Genomic DNA, 15,793 nt, shown 5'->3' on the forward strand with positions numbered 1-15,793 from the left:
AAGTGCAGTCCTATCTTTTTGAATACAATGCTCTACAGTTTCACTAACTCCTTACTGTACATCCAGGCTCTGGCTCCCCTCCATGTACTGCAGTTGTGTGTGTTTGTGTGTACTTGGGCGAGTTGTGAGACAATGGCAGCCTGTTCACTGGGAGCAGGGGAGATGGCGTAAACAGAAACACAAAGAAAGGGCCAGAGAAGAAGAGTTTGTGCAGGGGTCACACTGTCAAAATGTCGGGACAGTAGCTCTATGGTTGAGCTTGGATCACAGTTGAGTGGGTTCAAAGTTACTACAGTGTGTGTGTGTGTGTGTGTGTGTGTGTGAAGGAAAAAAGGAAAATTCTCATACCCAATATGTAATGTACATATTAAAAACGCAATTTAAAACATTAAACCTCAATTGAAAATGGTGCCTTGTCCTTCCTTGAATTGCTAAATTCAAGATTCAAGTACCTGAAATATTGCTTGTTTTTGTTTTTTGTTGCTGCTCTTTGTTTACATGCAATGTGTTGGTCAGAATCATAAACTAACTTTGCACTAACAATATAATTAAGAACAGAGCTATGTAATCAGTTTTGGGATGTTAACATTATAGACATTCCTAAGGTCCTGTTTCTTATATTACGATATTCCCAATGTCATTTCCTCACAGTGAAAGTCAATATATCTAAAACCTGACCCTCCAGGGGCTGTAAAAAATGTAATTACTTTGATTTTATTCCTATAACTTATGTATTTTTTTTTCTTGCACAGATAAAGAGTTATGGACCTGAGCCTGCGAGATGCTCTGGGAGGAGGTGGAGGGGGGGTCCCCGGGGGGGCTCCCGCTGAGGCCCTGCTGAAGAGAGACTTCATGTCCACTCTGGAGAAAGAGCCCTATGACGACAAGGTGGGAGAGAGTGTGGCCAAAAGTGACTACAGACCCCTGCTTGACGGGAAGGACCCAAAGTGTGGTGAGTCCAAACACTATGCATTCAACATGTGTCCCCAAGTAACAAACAAGTACTTACTTTGCTTTTCCCTCCTGAATAATGGCAGGACTGGTACGTTTACAGGTTGTCAGAGTACTTATAGATTGTTTTATACCGCTTTTCCTTTCTTTTTGAAACAGTGAATGACACACTATATGATGAGTGACTGGAGTATTGTTTTTCTAAATATCTTTTGAAAAGTGAATGAATCTAGTAATAACTTGGCAGATGTATTAACCACTAAAGCATTAGACACAAAATGCCCTGTCATATATTCTTGCTGTTCACTGCCCTTCATCAGTGTAATGCGATGTCAGCTGAGACACTGCTGAGGTGGCCTTCATACTGCTCTGTACAGATTTAGCTCGTAGCAGAACTCTGTGCTGGGAGTTGCATGTTAACCTGCCCCATTGTGTGGCACGAAAGTATCCAGGACTAGGGGGAATTTAAATCATAAGAAGGATACAGTGTTCAGTGAGCTGCTTATTAGAGGCTTAGAGAATTTATGCTTAAAACTTGGAGCGTTAATTACATTTTCATTGAAACAACTTGTTTATGTTCATTAAATTAAGATTGAAGATGTATATTACCATATATTATTATATTTATATGTAATATACATAAGAAAAAACAAAGCACACAATATCTTAATTTCACGTTACAACAACAAAACAAAGTCAAAAACATATAATAGCAGTTCAGTAATGTACATTGCAAGTCCTTCTCATAAGCAGTGACAGACACTCTATCCTGAAAGCTGATGATTGGTTTGATATGTCCCTCACTATCTACTCATGGCTAAATACTCATTCTCCTTGCATACTGTCATCTCATAGAGTCTGACAGGTCCCCCACACATGATACAGCTATGATCCACAAACAGAGCTGTGACTTGAGACTATGCAGTAAGATATTAGACAGTGATGGTGGATACAGGGCTCTTGGCTGTATTTTCTATTGGCCATATGGGAGGTGTGCGTGATACTGTAGAGCAGATGTTTTACCATGGGGCTTTTTCTCATTTACATATCAGAAAGCACGTGAATTTAAATTTTAAAAATGTTAGGCATGTGGGTGCTGTCTTGAATATCCTAAAGTGTCATGAATGAATATTTGATAGGGCTATTTGATAGGGTACACAAAAATTACGGATTGGTACATGCTTTGGTTTTGAGGTCACAATTCGGTTAATTTTTGGTACAGTATGGGAACAAAATGCAAAACCATTTGTTTATTTGTATGTTTATTAAACCAACTATTTGTTTTAACATTATAGAAATGGGAAAATAAAATAAATGCAAAGTGCTGCTTGGTAATACTAATAAGTTAAATAAAATATTCTCAAATAAGCAACAAATGTATGAAATATTATAAAAAAATAAATTCCTTGTAAACAGTAAACAAAACTTTTCAAAATGTAAAGTGCAGCACTAACAGTTCCAGCATGAAATTTTACTCAATCTTCATATTTTTGGCCAGAAAAAACAACTTTTGACATTGTCTGCAGTAAGTGCAGATCTGCTGCAGTTACAATGTCCCCAGTGGTTGAAAGTACCTTTTCACTAAGGACAGAGGTTGCGTGTATGGGGAGGGAAGCGGAGATTCTGTGCTGGTGAAAGGCGAGAGTGAGGACCGGGGCGAGACAACCGTAGTTTTGTGAGGATTCAAGTGGTTCGGATGGGGCGTAGTCAAGGCGGGGGGCAATTGTTGTCAGTGTGGCTGCCCTAACTATAAAGCACTTCGGGAAACACTGCCATCCCAATCACGGAGAAGATCCCTTGTGAATATTAAAGAGCCAAGCCTTCCATGTAGCTGCACATGTTGTGGCGGAATGTAAACACTCGTGCACAGCCCTGCACCGAACCGAACTTTCCGTACCGAAACAGGTCGGCGCGAATATATGTACCATTACATCACTGATAATTAATTGATATAAACTATAGAGGGCAACAGAGGTACCTATTTTGGAGAGAAAATCACTAAAATGTTATTCAGTTAATGTTTATGTTTATACATTAAAATTGCTTTTGTATTTTGGGAAAGGATGCAATAAGCAATAATTTGGTGTGTTGAGAGTGACAATAGGTAAAAATTATGAACAAAGCATCCACAGTCCCAGTGACATTTTGACATTTTGAAATTATGTTGTAAGTCCTGCTGTCATTGTAAGGCATGCTGTTATATATAGCCACATTTTCAGCATGTATTGTTTATGTCTGCATATCTGGAATTTATACTGTCACATGGATTAAGATAAAATACTAAGTAAGTAAGCAAGTTTTTACCTAGAATTTGCATGTTGTGCCTATGGTTTTCTCTGGCTCTGCTTTTGATCACCATCAACCTACATCTTACACTATAGGTCAAAAGGTCAACTTTGCAGCTATGTAGTCCTGTCCGTGAACCTGTAGAAGATCAAGACCTGCAGAAGGGTTTCTAGGGTTACACTGCACTCATCCACTGCTCCTGACAGGTTGACTCAGCGGTATGGACGTATAGGTCAAATTGTACCTTAACCTTAAATATAAACTGCATTTTGAACTAAAATTTATTTGACAGTGCACTGTGCCACTTGCTTGTCTCCATGGATAAGTTAATGTCATATTGTGGGACATTCTAGACAAAGCAATAACATCCACTGTTGGGCAAGTTACTTCAATTCTATAATATGTTATTTATTACTTGTTACTGTCATTTCAAAATAATACATTACCTTACAGTATTACTACATTTAAAATGTAAGGTATTGCACGACTATTGCATTACTTTTAATTTACTCTCACCAAAATAACTGTGTGAAGATGCCGAACTTTGTGCCGTATATGGACTGAAGCAGGACTAAACCAGGACTGAACCGAGAACTGAACCAGGACTAAACTAGGTCTAAACCCGAACTGAACCAGGACTAAACCAGGACTAAACCAGAACTGAACCAGGTCTAAACCAGGCCTGAACCAGGACTAAACCAGAACTAAACCAGGCTTAAACCAGGTCTAAGCCAGAACTGAACTAGAACTAAACCAGGACTAAACCAGGTCTAAACCAGAACTGAATCAAGACTAAACTGGGTCTAAACCAGGTCTAAACTAGGTCTAAACCAGGTCTAAACCAGGACTAATCTTGGACTAGGACTTGGAATCTAGGACTGCCCATGAGAGAGCAGGGTGTCCGCAAAGCGCGATCGGATGTCAGCTGCGATTAGCCCCATGGGGCGTGGAGTTCTGCACTGGTCCTTCTGGCTTGTCCCAACATTTGGAACCATAACGATGGCGTTTCACCACTGCTGATCTTGCAGTGATTTTAGCAAATTTGTATGAAGAAAAACTGTAACTGCGTTACAACAAAAAGCAATGCATTACAGTAATTTGTTTTATAATGCATTACTCCCAACACTGATAACATCTTTATGGAGACACTCCCCCAGAAGACTAAAATTGACAACATCAATCAATGGATATAATCGGGAATTCACACATTTGTCTACTTTTGTTCTGTTGGTATTTTTAGAACCCCAATTGCATTTGCTGCTCCCTCCTCCCTGCAGTGCTACTTCCCTTACTGTATTCCTCGCTGATAATGATAAACGAGAGCACATACCCATATACACACACACACAGATAGGATATTCAGGTGGTGTATTAAGCCTGGTGGCGCAAGGGCCTCTGAGAGTGAGCAGGCTCCAGGACTCCGCAGTGACATGTGACTGCAGTGGTCCCACGCACCTTCACTGTCAGGGCGTATAACTCAGTCGGTTACTTTGTGTTGTGTGTGCTGGGGAGGCAGATGTGTGAAAGAGGAGTATGATGCAAGAGGAGCACTTCTGAAGTAAAGCTCCCAGACTGATGTGATGACGCTGCCACATCTGAACTACAGTGTCTGGGTTTAGGGCCTGGTTAGAGTCTACACAAGCAGAAGTGATGATGTGGCGGTTTTATATGTGTGTCCTTTAGTGTCACTCAGTTGATGGGAAAAGGCAAAGATGAAATTACTTTAGAAATACAAATGTTTCAGAGGTGGGAGGAAGGTGGGTGAAAAATGGACAATATGGCAATGATTGTTTTGGAACTATGCAGAAATAGCATGTGTGTAATCTTTAATATAAAAAACACAAGAAAGAGCTAATTAAAAATAAAATAAACTTAACTTTTTAACTTAACTGATTATTTGGTTAATTCATCATTAGTGCTTTACTTCAATCACCACAAAATGTAAAGTATAGATATATTATTGCCCACTACAAAGGGCACATGACTGAAAACAACTTGTTTAAAGCAGTTTTAAAGATTCTCATATTCTTGAATGTAATGATTAGTATGCCCTTTAACTGAAACATTACAATCAATTCACTGCAGCTCCATTATTACATCACAGGACTAACTGCATTAGAGACATGCTTTGGGTTCGGCTCACCAACAATGTTACTGTAACCTTGACACAAAACGGTAGCATTAGCTTATCTGTAATATCCTTCAGAAAACAGTTTATCTCCCAGGGGAATCACAGTGTTTGAGTGACAGTAGATAGAGAATCTTTTGTACTGTGCTCACACCCCTGGAAAATACGAGCAATTGTCTTTAATAATGTACGTATTTCATGTATTGTTCTCCTCTGTAAATAAATTATATTACTACTTGCTTAGTTAACTTTATTTTCATGTGTAAAGAGCGAAATTAAACTAGAACAATGTACTTTTTGTCACAGTTTACAGATAGTTTACCTAAGCAACCAATTTTACTTCTACTTTGTATTTTACTATGGAGCTCAAGACATACACGGTAGATAAATCTATGTATTCTATGTATGGAATTCTAATAACGTAACTGTAATGAAAGAAATTAACCTAGTCAAAGTATGCCATCTTCTAAAATTAATGCTGTTTGAAAGATCCAATGGACTTGATTGTACACTGTTGTCTTTATGGTGAGTCTATATGATGTGTCTGGGAGTAGATCTTGACATTGAGCTTGGCATGAGACATTGATCTATAAATAGTGGATGCAGGTCAGTCAAGCAGCTGCCGGGCGTCATGTGGAGACGGCGTTGTTTGTGTGGTTTGTTGTTCTTTTTCTTCTTTCTGGTGTCCACTACAAATGCACTTAAGGGACTCTCACAAGATGCACTTTAACCTTTGTAGTATGTTACATTATGTATGTTATGTTAGTTTGTTTATTTTACAAATAACTCAAAAGATGACCATGTGTCTTTTATTACCCCAATACAAGTGTGAATGTTTTGTGTATTTTGACAACTTTGAACTTCTTCATCCATTGTAAAATAACAAAATTGCAATGTTTTTTTTTTTTTAAGATTTTAGATTAGCCCTGGTTAATCAATGTGACATTACACGACTATTGATTCACTTACAAAATATTTTTCTCAATTTGTGAAACAACTAGCCCATGAACTACTGTACAATTGGCAATTAGCTGTCATGCTGGAAGCGTCTTCACATAAGACACAGGTGTCAAACATAAGGCCCGGGGGCCAGATCCGGCCCTCCAAGACCTTTAATGTGGCCCTTGGGTGATTTTCTACTTAAATATTGTAATGATATTTTCTATTAAAATCGTGTTAATTTTCTGTGGTGTTTATCACAGCAGCGTCTCCAGCGTCTCTGTACGTGGCCCCTCCCACCAGAGCAGCACAAATGAAGACTTGTCTCTTTCCAAACGCTCTTAAAGGACGATCGTTTTGACTGTTGACCGTGACACCCTCATCAGAAAAATGTCCAACATGAGAAAAGTGGAGCCGAGTGCAGGATTTTACAACAGAAATTGACTTATTCCTGTTGGCATACAAATTATTGTTAAAACATTGTGTTGAAATTGAATTTTTCTTCAAGTTTCAGGTTGTTCATAATATTATAATATTATAATAAGAAAGAGTTCATCAATTAAAAAAGATTTCTGTAATAGATTTGCGTTTCTCTGCACAAATATTTGAACTTATTGTTATTTTTGGGGTTTATATGACATGAGTTTTCTGATCTGGCCCCTTTGGGATCAAAGTCGGTTGGATACGGCCCCCGGAACAAAATTAGTTTGACACCCCTGACATAAGACATTGTCTATATCAGTGTTTTGTTGAGCAAATACAATCCTACAATAACATAATAACATAACAACATACATAGCAAACAGATAGCAAGAAGATATTTTTCTTTAATTCCCAAAGCCATATCCTTGGTGTTGAATAATTTGGTGAGTTTTTCCTTACTGGTAGAATAAAGTTTAAGGGGATTCAAAGGCACCAGTGCTGAAAAGATCTTTAGGCTTATTTCTGCTTTTTGCCTCTCGTGTGCTCAAAGCACTTGCACTTTATTAGTTACTAAACCAACATAAATATTTTGCCTCTGCATACAGCATACATTTGTCTCCTTTAGGTTGTAATGTATAGGAAATATAAGAAAGGCTTAACTTTGTCTTTGTCTGACTCAGAATACAACACCAGTAACCTTGGGAGGTTTCAGGACTCAAACTCACAGTAAATGCACAAGACTTTAATTATTTATAACATTCACTATTACACTGATGTACTCAGAGTACTAAAAATAAACCAACCTGAATATTTATAGAAGCAATTTAGAAATCCATGAGAAGTCTTAGCATGAAGCATGTTTCACAACCACCCACTGACAAAATTATGCTATATTTTAATGTATAATTCATGTTTTAAATTTATTTTAATTTTTTTAATTTTTTTTTTTCTTATTTCACCTACCCCTATCTCCACCCATTGCTCTATACTCAGAGAATTAATGATGTGGATCTATTCAACTATAATGTTTGGTACCAAATATGTATCACTCAACTCTTGCAATACCAATAATAACAGATGTCTGTATTTATTTGTGATGATAAACTTTAGCCTGGTTGGCACTTGTCCACTGATCCCTGAAGTCTGATCAGCTGGCGCCTGGGTTGCCCTGGGAGACACAGATGATGTTGATGATGTCGTCCTCTTTTTCCGTTACCATAGAGACAGCCTGGCAGAGCTTGTTGTGTCTGGGCGATTTACTGTCAAAAGATTTAGACACTGAGAGGCAGCTGCAATTGAGAAATACAAATTCTCAAATTGACAGAGCAATCCAGAAAGACAAGAGCATAACAGATTTGAACAGATGACTTACTGAAGTACATTGATTAAAAAGGTCAAATTGTTGAAGATGAGCTGTTTTTGTACTGTGGGCCTATAGTGTGTTAGCATGTGTAATAAATATATAAAACTGTGATTATTTTTAATAGAATATGTATTTACATATGTTCTTATGGTGTTATTTTGTGCTTTCTTGCAGGTCCTGGAATGATGTCCTCCTTAATGTCCACAGGGGGGCGCCAAGACCCTCCAGGACAGACTGCCTTCAGTTCTGACTATCTGACTGGTGAGGAATAAAAAAAAAAAAGATTTGACTTTGAAAGAACAATAACAAGGCAGTAGTCTTCTTTATAGCATTATAGTCTTTCCAATCTTCATTGCAGTTTATGTTTAGATTGCAATTTATGTTAAATGCAAAATGCAAATTCGTTAACAATTCAAATTTTTTGAATAGTGAAATGTTTTGTTAATCAGTGTATAAAATCAATAAATCAGAGTAAAATTTGTAAAAAGTATGTTTTAATAAGATTAACCTTTACATTTTGCTTCTGGTCAAACCACTCATCAAAATATAAACGTATTTTAAATATGCAACTAAATATGACCTAAATTGGACCACAGCAGCATTATGCTAGAGGTGCCAGTGTGTCTTTCATTCCTTAATATTTAAAAAGATACAATGACAGAGTGAAAGAAAAGAAACAACTGTAAAAGGTCATATGAACTCTTAGCTCCCTTATAACCTTAAGCTACAGTATTTTATCTGGTGATTTGTGTGTAACTATTACAGCTTTAAAATGATTTATCATAAGTTTCATTATTGAGCCTTGTCTCCATTCTTGTCTGCCTTCCTTTCTTTCTCAGGTCCAATGATGGGAGGGATGGGAGGTCAGTGGAGCCCAAACAAGCCCAAGGACAGCAGCATGACTGACTCTTTTCTAGGTCCTTTTCTCCTTATCAAAACCAATATACTTCCAATATAATTCAGTTTTATGTGACCTGCTATTTACTTGGCTACATAATTCCATACATCTTACTTCATATACTTTATGTGCTCTGTATGTATATCAAATGTAGAAAGTATAGAAAAAAAAAAAAAAAACATTGACTGTTATAAAAAGAGCAAGATATAGAAACATCAGACATCAGGTTAAGTCACAGGTCAGATCTGTGGAGAGATGACCATGCTCACAGTGAGAATGCAAGAGTTTTTGAACAAGAAAAACGCGTTTTTATAATTGAATATAGGGCTGGGACATATGAGAAGAAACATTTTCTATTAGAATTTCTATAGTTTTTTTAATTAAAAAAAATCAAAATGGCTAACAGTACAGACTTCTGTGCCATTTAACACAAAAAGTCCTCTCAATTCAAAACCCCCAAACATATCTCTTGATCTTTCAATTAATTGCCCAGCCCTATTTGAATACATACAAGATAACTTTAATATCATACTGTTAAACATTATAAGCAAAGTTAAATAATCTTGAAGAAAAGAAGAGCTAGATCTAGGTTAAGATTAATATACAACAAATTGAAATTTCTATTGGTGTAAGTATATAGTATAAGGTCTTTTTTTTGTTGTTGTTTTGTAGGCTTTTCACAGTCTGGCCTGGGTGGTACTGGACTGCCTCCTTTCCAGACAACAATGGGACAGTCCGCTTTGGGTTCCTCAAATCTAGAGCCTCAGAAATCACCCGGACTTTTCGGTTCAGACCCCAAAGCTCCCACCAACACCAACAGCTCAGGAGGAGGCCTGTTCAAACCCAGCGAGCCCCTCTCCACGGGCGGGATCGGGATGCCGTCCACAGACCACACCACAGGTAACAGTGACTTCTTATGATGCATGTGTTTTTTATGGGCAGTTGGGAGGGCGCAGTCAAAACAAGATGGTTGTTAATCAGGAGAATAAAAATGTAATAAACATCAGTGAATTATCAAGTAGCTGATGTTAAGAATGAGAGGTAAATTAAACTCTCTAGTATTGACAGAAGAAAGCTAGATTTTCATAAATAACAAACATTTATGTATATGGTCCTTAGAGCATCTTGCCAAAGATTGCAATTGGTAAAAATGCTGAAAAAATAAAAAATATGTAATGTGAAATATGTACTTAATATGTAAAATATGTACTTTGCTCATTTGAACAGCAGAGGGCACTACTTTTTATAGATCTAATTCTGCTAAAGCTTCTCTGCAGCTTCTACTGTGATTCTCATTTTTTGAGCTCACTATTATATTTTGAAACTAACAAAAATGTTTCCGTCTAGTATACTCTTCTTATATCAAATAGCTGCATATTGCAATTGCTATGAAAAGAACACATTTATAAAATAAAATATTGGCAGATACCTGACCGTTTTGAACAGCAGAGGGCAGTCTTTTCCTTAGATGTAATGCTTCAGTGCAGCTTCTACTGTGCTTCTTGTCTCTCTAGGTTACTAATTTTTGCTTGGTCAATGAAAGTATGTGCTTTACGTTTTATTGATCTTTATATTACATTTCATATATTCACACTAACATTTTATCTTCATAGTGAGAAAGAAAAGTACGCAAAATTATAATATTTAAGAATATTTACTTCTATGTGTTCTGTAAACTGCCTCGTCCATACAGTTACATAACAAATACTGCTCAGCTAAATGCTATTATGATATCTTAAAACTTTAAAGATTCAGTATTTCAAAGATTGTCTATTTTCTTTCTGTAGTCTGCCACTAGATGGGGACAGAGTGATATATAAGTTAATATTGCTCTGATGTTTTCAAACAGTCATTTACAACAAGTTTGGATTAGATAACAATGTGCTCTCTTCATGAATTTGAAGAAACACTCTCTCAAAATACTGTTGCATAAGATGTGTTTAAAATAGCCGTGCTGCTGCAGTAATGTTCCTCTTGGCAGTGCTCCGGTCCCAGATTAAGATATACTCCCATTAATACCTCATTACATCAAATATAGATAAAGACTTCCTGGAGCCTTTATAACAGAGAGGGCCTTGGAGAAAATATCAGCCTCAATTAATACATGCAAACATTGTGTTAAATTTACAATAAAATGCAAGGTAATTTATGAATGTGATTGACAAGGTGTCATAGGGAGCATTATATTGTAGGGAATTCTTGTGGGTGCATCCAAGCATGCTTTGTCTCTTCTGTTGTTTTTAGCTTGTTTCCATGTGCACAATTTGATCTACTCGATGTAAATGCAGTATTTTATTTTGTTAAGTATATTTTGTTGTGTATGGCTCTGCAAACTGCATGCACTAGTGTGGAATCACACATTTCATTTGGTGTGTTATGTTTTTCTTTTCATGCCTGCTTTCTAAAAATAAGATCTGCCCCTGATATTTGAATGTGATTAAAGATGTCTCCAAATCCGTTCACACACCTGTGTACTATAAAGGGTTACCATATTACCATGATTAATTGAGGAGTCTCAGCCTAGTTTAAAATAGTTTGTTTTTCTCTTCCTTACTGGATCCACTAATAGAATTGCAGGTTTATTCTCCTCGTAATTACTTTCTAGAGAACATTGGTGTATTTATAAAAGTACTGACCATCACATACTTTTATTTATTGCGTCAGTTGCCTACAAGCAATCAGACCACGGTTACTCTAATGCACAGTTATGAAGTATCTGAATATAATTTCATTCTTACAAGACAGCCTCTTTACAAACACTGGTAACTTTGCAGCGTCCTTGGAAAAGTTCTCTTGAGTAATTGAGTTTGTTTCCTACACAGGTTTGGTGAAGAATATTCATTAAGGTTTAATTATGCATATAGTCATCAGGAGGCTAAGCTGTCTGCTGTAGTAATTACAGCTTCAGTTACATGTCCACAATTAGATGCAAAACACTTAGTTGTCTTTTTCTCACAGATAAATATATGCTGCTACTTTGACTTTCTTTAACACATAATTAGACACAGGTAGCAATAAAACAAAACTTAAAGATGCATTATATAACTGCTATTGAATAAGTGCAAGATTTTAGTTTAATGACATGTAGAACATTCCAGATGAAGCTTTAAAACCACATTTAACATTTTAATGCCATGTCATTGTACCAAGAACAGAAATCTTAGAGAAATCTAAATCACATAAAAGTTTGGTAACCAGTGATTCTGAGTATGTGATGTGATTGGGTCCCCCTGTTATTTAAAAAATTATACATAAAGCAATGATATACTTAATATATTTGGTATTAAAACCATATTTATGATGTTAATGTCAGTATACCACGAATCTTAGTGAAATCAAAATCACACAGGTAGTAGTTTGGTAACCAGGTGATTTTGCGTGAGTATGTGATTGGTTCCCCCTCTTATAAAACCCTCCCCTCGGCAGCTCCTGTCCTCTCTCCCAGTGGCTCTTTGGATGACAGCAGCGCCACATCGTCAACCTCCGAGCCCATGAGCCCCGAGCGGTCCGGGCCGGGGGGCGAGCTGGGCAAGCAGAGACGCAGGAAGAAGAAGAAGAAGGGGCGTGACGAGGTGTACGACTTCCTGGACAGACAGGAAAACAAAGAGGACACAGGGGAGGCGGAGGAAGATGAAGACGACGAGGAAAACTGGGAGTGGGAGATCAGAGAGAGCGGAGGTGGGGGGCGGGTGAGGGGCAGGAAGACCAAAACTCGGGCCAGACTACCGGAGGAGTGGGGTGCGCCTCAGCAGCCGGTCTCCCCTACACCTGCAACTGTGGCTCCTTCGTGGGCTGATCCTCTTTCTAAGTCTAGTCCTAACCCAGAACAGCCCACAGCCCCTTCACCAATACCCACAAGCTTCAACCATTCCCACACTGCCACAGACGCCTCTCCACGCTCTTATGAACCAATGTGCATAGACAAAGAAGACAGTAAACCCATAGCTAATGTCAGCACAGCAGCTAACAACACTAACAAAGCTGGTCTAAGTGGGGATGTTAATAGTAGTTTAGCTTTAATGACTGGAGAAAACTTGAGCCCGGTTTCCCAGACTTTCTCATTCCTGGATTCAGTGCTCCAGACCCCTCCTGGTTCAACCCCCGATTCGCAGACCACCACCCCAATGACCACCACCCCGGCGCTCGCGACTGCCCCCCTCGCCAAGACAACTCCCCCAGAAACAACCAGTGTCCCGCAGTCTGCTGTCTTCACCACTCCTAGTACCACTACCATTGGATCTGGCCTCAATGTTGACGCTAAGCCCTTTGTCCCTTCAGCTGCTCTCCTGTCCTCTACCGTTACACCCGTCGGGGCACCTGCTACCGTAGCACCTGTCACCAGTGCTGCTTTTGCCCCTGCTCCTGTCGCCACCAGTGTTACCCCATCCTTTAGCCCAGCCACCACTGCCCCTCCCTCCTTCACTCCTGCAGCCCCTCCCTCTCACCCTGCACCCTCTGCGCACCAGGAGTCCTCGTCGCCACTGCTCCCCCCACTGGAAGGTTGGTGAACTGCAAAGAAGAATCCCAGTACAAAATCAGGCTAATTATGTCAGTTAAGATAGCAGGAAGTAACTAGTATTGTATTGTCTTCCTGTTTGCATGGCTTATTTCTGCTGATCGAGCACCAGGCTTGCTTGGTGTTGGATCTGTTGTGTGTTTGTAATCATCATGAAACAGCGTGATGCTATTTTATACACCACGGTTTACGAAAAACACATATCTAGACACAAAGTAATGGTTTTACATCGTATATTGGTCATAAATCGTTAAAGTCCCACATTCAAAAACAATCCTTTGCGTCTAGATATATGTCTCAGCTTGTCTCTATGTAATTGCTCTTAACTGGTTTGCTGTTTTGATAGCTCTACCCCTTTCTCTTTGTTTCCTCCCTATATGAATTAAATACTCATGGTTATTGTTTTTTTTTTGTACCCAATAATAGGACTACATAGATAATTTACTATTTCTCAGTTACCAATAAATCCAAATGGTTTGCTGAAAGTGTAATTTCATGATTAAAAACAATGTTTAATAGTTATATTTGTGCTTATTTCTAAATTTATCAGTTCTTCTTGATAATGGGTTTTCCTACTTTCTGATGCAAACCAATAGTGGCGCAATTTATAGCTGCAAATATCAAGAACAGTTCCCATTCATGAACTGGGGATGACGCAATCAACTTCACCCTTGTCGTAGTAGTAGTCTAATTTACTTTATTACCACTATTCCCAAATATCTTCAATTATTATTCAATGATTCTTGAGTTTTTGTGCTGACTAAAATGCCTTTCTAAAACTACAGCTTTCTTTTCGACTACTTCAGCTATGTTTAATCCTGTTTTTTTAAGCTTGCATACTGGCCCACTTAACATAGCAATTCATGAATTATATTAGAATTACAGTAATGAGCATTTGACTATTCTATTGTAATGATCCAGTTAGATTTTTAGGATGTGATTTCTAATGAACTGTTTGTAACTTTATTTCAGCGAGGCAGAAGTGACTGAACATTTCCTTCTTTCTCTCCCTTCCCTGCTTTCTCCCTCTGCTGCCAACAATAATGTGATCAACAACAACAGGTGAGTACAGTCTATATGTGTCTTTGCATCTTTTTAAAAGGACTACATCTCATCATCATCATCATCATCATCATATTCTGGTGAAATGTCTTTGATTAAACATGCGTCAGCCACACTACAAGGGAAGTAAAGGCATAAGATTAGACTATAGCTTGAACACAGAAGCTCAATTGTGCTAGAAAACATAAAATTACATAAAATAGTAATAAAATAATAATTACATACAAGAATATGGAAAATTATGAATCAAGAAAATAATAACCATAATAAGTAAATACAATCAGTAAATATGGTAACACTTTAGATTAGGGACCACATATTAATACCTAGTTAATAGTAAAATGCATAATAAGTGCTTAATTACATCTTTGTTAGTATTTATAAAGTACTTTCTATGCATTTTTGTCTATGGCCGTTTTTTGTGTGTACTAACCCATTACCTATTTTCCACCCATTAAAGTAGAGGAGATCACAATAGATGTTTTTGTGCATATACTGAAATCTTAATAAGCATTAATAAGTGTTTGATTAATACCAACTAAAAGCTAAGTAACAGCTAATTAGCATACCAATTACCACTTAGTTGGCTATTAATATGTGGACCTTAAATTAAAGCGTTACCTACATTTCTATACACAACTAAACAATTTTCTCAGACTCTCGTGAATAATTCAGAAAAATAAAATAATATGCAATGCAACACTTTTGTCAGGTTACACCACTGTTGTTTAGCCGGTTTGACTTCGTGGAAACCATTTGACCTCACAGCATTAGGATTTGTTCGCTCGACTGTAGGCAGGTATTTGTTTTTCATTTAACCAATCGCTGCTATTTGGTCATGACGTATGTAATGCATGACTAATGGGGCTAACTGGTATATTAAGCTTTTCCCAAATCTCATAGGAAGAAGGACAATAACGTCTTTCCCCTTGATAAAATTCACTGAACACTCACTTTGTTACAACTTTAAATCCTCGTTGCCAACACAGAATGTATGGTTCTTCACTGATTGGCTGGCGCTCGAACTCGCACTTCCAAGGTTTTTGCGAACTGTCTAGTGTATTCTGATTCTTGACCTAGTTGCTGGAGAGAAATTAAATTGAGTGGAGGCACTAGGTGGTGCTAGCCTGGCTAACTGTTGTTGGGATAGGATCTCAAATCCTTTTCAAATTTATGAGTCACTTTGTTTTGGTAGCAACATGTGTTCAGGAGGAGTTGTTCCAGAGA

The 15,793-nt window shown here is 37.8% G+C and overlaps 1 protein-coding gene across 1 annotated transcript in view; it reads left to right on the plus strand.

Moving 5' to 3' along the window:
* Positions 1-762: 762 nt before the first annotated feature.
* LOC110170357 (microtubule-associated protein 4-like) overlaps positions 763-15,793 on the plus strand; it is a 49,636-nt gene continuing 34,605 nt past the window's right edge. The window contains exons 1-5 of the mRNA XM_055152019.1: positions 763-952; positions 8,265-8,351; positions 8,930-9,007; positions 9,661-9,888; positions 12,415-13,488. Of these exons, the coding sequence (XP_055007994.1) occupies positions 763-952; positions 8,265-8,351; positions 8,930-9,007; positions 9,661-9,888; positions 12,415-13,488 (1,657 nt within the window). The remainder of the gene's footprint in view (positions 953-8,264; positions 8,352-8,929; positions 9,008-9,660; positions 9,889-12,414; positions 13,489-15,793) is intronic.

Source organism: Boleophthalmus pectinirostris, unplaced genomic scaffold, assembly GCF_026225935.1.
Source record: "Boleophthalmus pectinirostris isolate CB_2022bp ecotype Guang Dong unplaced genomic scaffold, ASM2622593v1 HiC_scaffold_16, whole genome shotgun sequence".
NCBI lineage: Eukaryota > Metazoa > Chordata > Actinopteri > Gobiiformes > Gobiidae > Boleophthalmus > Boleophthalmus pectinirostris.